The following is a 9,502-nucleotide window of genomic DNA, read 5'->3' as shown; positions in this document are numbered from 1 at the left end:
TCTGAGCAGTTTGTTTCCCTGGGTTCTCACAAGAACGGATACTTATTCCTTTAAAAAGGACACTTAAGCTTTCCGAAAGACTTCCATGGAATTTCAGTGTAATATCATAAGTAGCAAAGAAATAAGATACACCAGAGTGTCAGTAATTTTGTTTGATTAAATTTATTCAGTAAAAATGTTCTTCAGTGAAAAAGTTTGATTTATTCAAAATTTACCAGTTTCTAAGTTTTCAGTATTTCTTTGTTTTTGCTTTTTTGTTTTATTTTGAGATGGGGTCTTGATATGTTATCCATGCTGGCTCCAACTCTTGAGCTCAAGTAATCTTCCTGTCTTCATCTCCCAAGTAGCTGGGACTACAGGCCTATGCCACTATGCCTGGCCTAAGTCGTCAGTGTTTTCATTACCAAGGCATGATTGCTCCCAAATCAGTTGTGAATTTAGGACCATTTTTCCATGACTAGTCTCCTTTACATCAACACAAGCTCATTTTTATTCAGTTTTTTTTTTTTCCCCCTTTTTTGGTTAGGCTACTAGATTAGATTAGTGTAGCATTACTCTGGAGATGTTTTAATCTTTTTAAAGAGATTAGTCACATCAGAAAGTGGTATAGTCTGGGCCCATGCAGTGGTGCACACCTGTGATCCCAGCTACTCAAGAGGCTGAGACAGGAGAATCCCAAGTTGAAGTCCAACCTGGGTGACTTAGAGCTGTCTCAAAAATAAAAATGAAAGGGATTGGGGTGTAACTCAGTGGTAGATGCCTGTGGATTCCATCCCCAGTTCCAGAAAAAGAAAACATCTTTAGAGACATAGTCTAATTTTACTTTTTTCTACTGTGAAGTCCTCTTCCATGAGAAGAAAGCCTACCTACTGTGATAATATCTGATCTTGGAGGCAAATAAATTTTCCTTTGCTTCTATTCTTCATCTCAATAAACAGCGCCACTATCAATCCTATGTGTAATCCTTGGCTTCTTTCCTCTCTATTATTCTCCATACAATCAACCACCAAATCCTCTCCATAAGACTATTTCCCTAAGAATACAGTTTATATTCTGGTATCTCTCAAATGCCCCTCCAACTACCATCCTAATTTTTAAAATTTTCCTTCATGACCAGATTTCTACCTGTGCCAACTCACCTTTTATTCTTTCTTCAGGCTATACCAATCTATTTTTCTGACCAGCAATTGAAATTGCTCTTGTCAGGTTGCCAATGACTTCTGTGTTGCCAAATCCAGTGGATACTTTGTTCTCATCTTCTTCAATCTCTGGAATATTCAAAACAGTTTCTCCATTTTTAATTTCTCTTCTCTTGGCTTCATTGACATTTTCTCTTGGAATTTCTGCCCCCCACCCCTTTGGCTATTTCTTTTCAGTCTCCTTTGCTAGCCACTTTTTCTCTCTATGTAATGACTAAATGTTGGATTTCTCGTTTCTGGTCTTCTCTCTGTGTTCCAGAATCATAATGTCATAATGCCTGCTTAATTATATTAGTTTAGTTATGTTAATATAATATAAATTTTGATCTTCTGATCTTCCCATCATTCCGAATCTGGTATTCCCCATCTTACTAAGTAGTGCTCCAACTATGTGGTTACACCAAAGCCAGAACTCTGAGACTCATCTTTAACTCGTCTTTACTACCCCTTTTTCCCAGCCTTTCAATAATTTCTGCAACTTTTACCTGAAATCTGTTTTCTATCCTCTGTCTTCACTGCTACTGCCCTATTCCAAGCCATTATCTTTTACCTTGGCTACTGCAATAGTATCCTCAGTTTTCCCTGTTCCCACTTAAATCCCCCTCCAATCCATTTTCCATATAGCAGGATCCTGTCAAGTCAGATCTTGTCATTTTCCTATTTAAAGCTCTAGTGGCTTTCCATGGCCTTTATTCCCTGCTTAAACATTTCCCTCCTCCTTCATATTCTTCTGCCTTTCCCATTCCCTAGTCACATTGGCCTTAGAATATTAGCTGCCAGACATCAAGTTCTTGCTCACTTTTTCTACTGGCTCCCCTTCACTCTGGCTCTGTATGCTTTATATCCTACCCATTCTTCACATCCCAGCATAACTAAACTTTCCTCATAGGTGAGTTGTATATATTTTCTTCTTAGTATTCATAGAATTAGCAAGTAAATTAATTGTTTTAGACACTGAGCTATCTTCCTGTTATCTTAAGGATGGAGTCTAAAATCCTTAGATGGTGAGATCCCTGTGCCTTCATGTCTGACTCATGAACCATTCTCCCTGTTACCAGTCGTATCAGCCCTGTTCTGTTCCTGCCACAGTGCATGGCTTACATTGGAAAGTTCCTTAACCCCACTACTCCCTTGCCAATTCCCCTCTGGAAGAAATAAATTTTTCTAGTTAATTCACTCCTCATTCTTTTTTTTTTTTAATGTGATGATAAGGATTGAACCCAGTGCCTCACAATACATTAGGCAAGTGCTCTGCCACTGAGCACTGAGCCCTACCCCCTCACTCCTTACTCTTAAGGTCTTTGCTTGAAGGCACTGCCTCAAAACCAGGTTAGGTTCCACTGTTGGAGGATGCCATGGTACTTTCAACATCAATTCTTTAAAGACCTGTACTTCTGGATAATGGTCACCAAAATCGTGTGAGTCAAATGAAGCCAGTCTAGTCATTTACATACTATCTGTATGCTTTTGTGCTACAAGGCAGTTCTGGCTCTAATAGAGAAAAAGATTGCCAGCCCCTACATTAGAGCAGGAACAATATGTGTGGCACAAGGCTCAGTAACTGTTCTCCTTCCCTGTGTTGCAAGGGTTCTGAATCTGGTTACACATGTCATTTGTTTCTGCTCCTCTTTTGCACTTTTCATGTTCCCCAAGGAAACATGGAAAGAAAAGTGATAAATACTATTTTTAAATTATCAATATTAGAAACTAATATTGACAATAATGCTTTTTTATTGAAAAGATTCTAAAACATTTTCCTATAAATATGATGTGCATGTTAAAAATAACAAAATTAACTTTTTTGTATTTTAACATATTGATTTAACAGTTCTAAAACCTAGATTTAAAAGAACTTAAGCCAGGCATGGTGGAGCATGCCTGTAATCCTAGTGACTAGGGAGGCTGAGACAAGAAGATTTTGAGTTCAAAGCCAGCCTCAGCAACTTAGCGAGACCCTGTCTCGAAATTCTAAAAAAGGCCTAGAATGTGGCTCAGTGGTTAAGTACCCCTGGGTTCAACCCCTGGTACAAAAAATTAAAAGAACTTAAGTAGGCTTTGAAACTTTAACTTTTGGGTTTTTACATTCCAAGTTGGTATTCACTCATAAATACCTTTGAAAAAGGCCTTGACTCTTGCTCAGAAAATGCAGAATATGAGGGCTGGGGATGTGGCTCAAGTGGTAGCGCGCTCGCCTGGCATGCGTGCGGCCTGGGTTCGATCCTCAGCTCCACATACAAACAAAGATGTTGTGTCTGCCGAAAACTAAAAAATAAATATTAAAAAAAAAAAAAAGAAAATGCAGAATATGAAGTATCTTGTAGTTTAAACTCTACAACAGATTTTGGGGCTATTGCCTTATCAAGCACGAGTTTTTGCTCATATTTCCTTTTTCCAGACTTAATTCTTCACTCAGGCATCATCTTTCCTGAGGTATTCCCCAATATCTGTCTTCACATTGATCTCATCTTCCTACAGCATTAATTTTGGAGTTTTGTTGTTTTACTTTGCTTTTGTGATGCTGGTGATTGAACCCAGGGATGCTTAACCACTGAGCCACATTCTGGGCCTTTTTATATGCTGGTAGGCAAGTGCTGTACCACTGAGCTATATCCCTAAGCCCCAATCATGTTCTGTCATAACTTTATTTATTTATAAGTTTTTGAGATAGATAGTGAACCCCACCAGGACAGGAAGAGCACAATTTTTCATCTCTGGTTGTACATAAAGTAGAGTCACACCATTGGTGTCTTCATACATGTACTTAGGTAATGATGTCTATCTCATTCTACCATCTTTCCTACTCTCATTCCTTCTCCTCTCCCCTCCTTCCCCTTTACCATATCTAGAGTTCATTTAATCCTCCTATGTCCCCACCCCAACCACATTATGAAGCAGCATCCTTAAATCAGAGAAAACATTCGGCATTTTATTTTTGGGGATTGGCTAACTTCACTTAGCATTATATTCTCCCAACTTCATCCATTTACCTTCAAATGCCATGATTTTATACTCTTTTAATGCTGAATAATATTCCATTGTGTATATATACCCCATTTTCTTTATCCATTCATCTACTGAAGGGCATCTAGGTTGGCTCCTCAATTTAAGTTTTTGTAGGTGTCCACAATTAGGATGATGGAACAAAATGGGTTAATCAAAGCTGTAAAGCAGAAGGAATTAACAGACTAGGTCTCTTTTTGCTCTGTTCTCTTAATTTGCCTCCTACAACTTCTTGTTCAAAGGGAGGGACTTCTGGAGGACCTCCCCTATGGCAATCTGATCCCAGCTCTGTTCCTTTTCCAGAAAATGTCATGGTAACTCTTTCTCTCTCTCTCCCTCTCCCCCCACCCCCACCCCTCTCTCTTTCTGTATCTCTCTGCTGCACCCACACTGGACTTCTGCCTGGAGAAATCTTCTCCTCCACCAACCCACTCCCATTCCAATTGCAGATTTAACTTACATTCTGAATATGGGGAAAATTTGAAGAGTGTAAGTACTAAATGCAAAATCCAAACCACATTAGGTTTGTCCCAGATATCATGTATCGGTAGTATCTACAAGCTGGGAGCTATGGCACATGCCTATAATCCCAGCTATTCACAAAGCTAAGGCAGGAAGATTGCAAGTTCAAGACCAGACTGGGCAATATAGCAAGACCCTGGCTCAAATTTTTAAAATATAGTAAAAGGGGATGGGGATGTAGCTCAGTGTTAGAGCACCCCTGGGTTTAATCACCAGTGCTGGGGAGGGAGGCAGGAAGGTCATATACAAACAAAGAATTATTATCTTTGTTCTGGAGCAGTTGCTACTTGGCATCCTTAGCCTGCAGTGCTGCTGCAGCACTCTGTATGCACATCTAGATCCTGCAAGTTGTAGCAAGTCAGGATTGCTTCTGGTACACTTTTTTTAACTGGTAGTCTTGACATTGAGCTAGATTAGAGGCATTCCCCAGCTATAACACAGCATGTGCTTCTTTACTAGCCTAGGCAATAGAAGGGAAGGCAACACAGCTGTCTTCCCAAGCTGTGTGCAGCCCAGAGCACCAGCTGCCCTAGGGATAGAAGGCAGACTGTCTGATCAGGTAGACTTTTTTCTGGTAAGCAGGCTGTGGGCATCTGGTCTGCAAGAGCTTGCATTTATTTATTTATTTTTTAGTTGTAGTTGGACACAACACCTTTATTTTACATATTTATTTATTTATTTTTTTATGTGGTGCTGAGTATCGAACCCAGGGTCTCACATGTGCGAGGCGAGCACTCTACTGCTGAGCCACAACCCCAGCCCCCAGGAGCTTGCATTTATTTTGAAGATATTGAAACCTTAAAGGACTGAATTTGTGGGTCTCAGCCTAATTAAAGCAAATGGGGGTAGGCTGAGCTGTACTACTCAAATCTATTTTTAATGACTCAATTCAGGGCTGAGAGAGCAATGTCAAAATTAAAAATTAGAGCTCCAGATTTCATTGGCAGAAGTTTAAGACATTCGCTTTTGTGGCAATACTTAAGCTAAATGACCTTAAAGTTACAGATCTCAAAAAAGAAAAGAGAGAGGGCATCAATCTAATCCTAAGGTTTCTTTTGTCATAGCCCTTTGGGGACCCTATGATGGCTCTCAAACCTTTTAATCTCAGGATCCCTTTATAGTCTTGAAAATTACAAAGTATTAAACCCACTACATTTTAACATAAATAATATTCCTTATAAAAAATGACAATAGGGATTGGGGTTGTGGCTCAGTGTCAGAGGGCTTGCCTAGCACATGTGAGGGACTGGGTTCAATCCTCAGCACCACATAAAAATAAATATATAAAATAAAAGTATGGGGTGCATCTACAACTAAAAATATTAAAAAGAAAAGAAAGAAGAGAAAAATAACAATAGTATTTAGAACAAAAAATTGCCAGTTGCACACCTGTAATCCCAGTGGTTTGGGAGTGAGGCAAGAGGATTGCAAATTCAAATCCAGTCTCAGCAATTTAGCAACTTAGTGAGACTCTGTCTCAAAAATTAAGAAAGGGCTGGGGATGTGGCTCAGTGATTAAGTGCCCCTGGCTTCACTCCCTAGTACCCCCCCCCAAAAAAAAAAAAAGAAAGAAAGAAATTAGTGATTAGAGTGGTATTGTTTTGATCTGGGCACTGTGGTGCACACCTATAATCCCAACAGCATGGGAGGCTGAGGCAGGAGAATCACAAGTTCAAGATCAACCTCAGAAATTCAGTGAGACCCTGTCTCAAAATAAAAAGGACTGGGCATGTAGTCATTGGTAAAGGATCTCTGAGTTAAATCCCCAAAAAAGTGGTATTTTACCTTTTTTTTTTTTTTAAGATGAATCTTTTTTTTAATATCTTTTTTATTTTTTAGTTATAGATGGACATAATATTTTTATTTTATTTATTTTTATGTGGTGCTGAGGATCTAACCCAGTGCTTCACATGTGCAAGGCAAGCACTCTGACACTGAGCCACTCCCCCACCCCCCCTTTTTTTTTAAGCAGAATTTTTAAATATCTGCCTTAAGAGAATACAGATAGATTTTCTTATCTGTTTCTATGTTCTGTCTTTTCTAATGCCACGTGTTATATAACCTCTGAAAAACTCCACTGTACTCATGAGAGAAAAGATGTGGTGGTGCTTGGACCACACTTTGAGAACTGACATAGTGTAAACAACTATGGAGTCAGGTAGACCTTAACTGTTAAGAGTTGTGTCCCCTTGAGGAAAAGACTTCATTTTTCTCGATTTATTTCCTCCCTTTTGGAATGGATACAGAAATGTGTTATAACTCATAAGACAGTGTGGTTATTAAGGATCAGAGTACATTTTAAGTGTCTACTTTGTGCAATAAACTTTTTATTTTTCAGTTCCTAAAGTACCAAGGAGAGACATGTTATTAATTTTAGTTAATTTGTTTCTTATTTTCTGTTTTGTTTGTGAGCAGTGCTGGAGCTTGACCCAGTTTTTCTTGTTGTTATTTTTGTTTTTTGTTTTAGTTGTTGTTATTTTTTATTTTTTTGGAGACATGGTCTCCCTAAGTTGCTCAGGTTTGCAATCCTGCCTTAGCCTCCTAAGTAACTGGGATTACAGATGTGCACCACTGTGTCCAGCTTGGTTAGGTTTTTTGTGACTTGTGTGATGTGTACTGTTTTTTTGTTTTATTTTTTTTTTCCAAGTCCTACTCCAGACCCATCAAAGTTCATGATATAGTTCTTGGAGTTCTTCACTGCACTTCTAGGCATTGAGTAAGTCTGAAAGTAGGGAAATAGAAGATGAAGTTGGGATTGGTTGGTACAAGGACCAGGATTCAAATTCAAATATAGTTAACATTTATTGAAATAGTAGGTTCTTTCCCCTATGTCATATAATATTCTCAGCTACCCTATGATCTAAGTAGTGCTGCTATCATATTCCAGATGAACTGATACCCAGACACATCCAATAATGTAGTTAAAATTATTAACCACATTAATAGGTGTTAGGTGAGGAGATCAGAATATAATCTCTAAAATTAAGCGCAGTACTATCTCTGTCTTTCTTTAGATAATGCCTCTGTTTTGTCAACCCTGGAAGACTGATTTCAGAGTTTTTTTGCAAGGGCGGTAAATGATAGAAATGTAGTCATGGTTCTGATGTTTCTAAAAAAATTTTTTCCATCACAGTTTTCCCAACCAGCAATTTTACAAGTGCCTCAAATTCAGGAAGGGGTTTTTGAAAAGGGATTTTTCTTTTGACTGCTAATAACCAGAAATAGTGTATATGAAAGCACCTTTCATAAAGGTGTCACTTACTGTTCTCCCAACCTCTGTAAGCAAGTCACAGTATCTCACTTTACTACCATGTCCCCACCTATATAATTATTCATACATTAGTTTATTTCCTTATCCACCCATTCCTGCCTTTGAATAATAAGTAAGATAAATAAAAGTCTGGGTAAGAGAGATGTTACATATACAAGTTCAGTAATTGTTTCCCACCCACCCCCCTTAAATATACATGTGAGAAGCAACCCTGGGAGAAATGGGAAGTGAAAGAGATGGAGTCAGTGGGTGGGAGTGGTGGGAGATGCTGGGAATCAAATCCAAGGGCTTGTGCATGCTGGTTAAGTGCTTTACCACTAAACTGTACCCCTAGCTATCTGATTCTTTCTTCTCTTTAAGTAGAAATGATTGAGTGTTCGGAGCTGGGACAGATGGCTAAAAGACTTTTTGTGAAAAGGTTTAAGATTTCTCTGTAAGATCATGTGTCTCATTTTTTTTTTTAATCCTCATCTCCTTCCCTTCCTTAGTCTTCTTCAGGCAAGCTGTTAAGAAGCTGCAGCAATGTCTGATTTTGTGGAAAGTGAGGCTGAGGAGTCAGAGGAAGAATACAATGATGAAGGCGAAGTGGTGCCCCGAGTCACCAAGAAATTTGTGGAAGAGGAGGATGATGGTGAGGAGGCCCCAGCCTCAAGCTTCTCCCCACTATTACTAAGCTTTGGATAGTTGGATTCTTGCTGATGAAAGGCTCAGACTGAGCACAGAAGTTCTCACACATGAGGTACCAACTTGAGAACTTTCAGTCATTCTTACAAAATGCTTAGAGCATCTGTCTGCTGTATGCCAGGCATTGTACTTAGAAGTAGGAACACAAAACACCAGCTATTGTAGAATTTTGGGGGGGGACAAACAGTAAATACATACATATATAATGCTTCCTGCCTTTAGTCCTAGCGGTGCTTATGCACATAGTTTCCTATTACTCTGGCCAAGCCCAACCTTTAGGATCATCAGCAGAAAACTCTAAAGTGACTTTAAAGGGAAATATAAGTTTTATCAGAGATTTATGGCTCAAAGAAGGAATGCAGCCACTGAGTTTATAAACAGAGGAAAATTAGTTATTGGTGTCTATAAAATTGCTAGTAACAATTTTGTAGAGCCAAAGTAATTAAGATGGTGTTTCCTAAAGACAAATGGTCAATGTAGAAAACAAACTATCCTGGTTGATGGCTATGTTTTGTACCTTTACATGAACAGAAGAGTTATTGTGGCACCTGTACCATCATTAGGTTCAGGGTGAATGAAAAATTATAGTTAAGCAGGTGGCCCTGCACCACCATCCATCCTGTTCCCTGATCTCCATGCCTCAAACATACATGTTTTCCAGATGAGGAGGAGGAGGAGGAGAATCTAGATGATCAAGATGAACAAGGCAATTTAAAAGGCTTTATCAATGATGATGATGATGAAGATGATGGGGAGGAAGATGAAGGCAGTGACTCTGGTGATTCAGAAGATGATGTTGGCCACAAGAAGAGAAAACGCAGTGAGT

At 38.9% G+C, this 9,502-nt stretch overlaps 1 protein-coding gene across 1 annotated transcript in view; it reads left to right on the top strand.

Annotated features, from left to right (window-relative positions):
* Positions 1-9,502, top strand: part of Supt6h (SPT6 homolog, histone chaperone and transcription elongation factor) — a 33,560-nt gene that overhangs the window by 740 nt on the left and 23,318 nt on the right. Inside the window, exons 2-3 of the mRNA XM_027924550.2 lie at positions 8,481-8,623; positions 9,338-9,496. Of these exons, the coding sequence (XP_027780351.1) occupies positions 8,515-8,623; positions 9,338-9,496 (268 nt within the window). The 5' untranslated portion in view covers positions 8,481-8,514. The remainder of the gene's footprint in view (positions 1-8,480; positions 8,624-9,337; positions 9,497-9,502) is intronic.

Source organism: Marmota flaviventris, chromosome 17 (assembly GCF_047511675.1).
Source record: "Marmota flaviventris isolate mMarFla1 chromosome 17, mMarFla1.hap1, whole genome shotgun sequence".
In the NCBI taxonomy this organism is placed as follows: domain Eukaryota; kingdom Metazoa; phylum Chordata; class Mammalia; order Rodentia; family Sciuridae; genus Marmota; species Marmota flaviventris.
The sequence above is the reverse complement of the archived record's forward strand: the minus strand, read 5'-3'. Positions and strand labels throughout refer to the sequence as shown.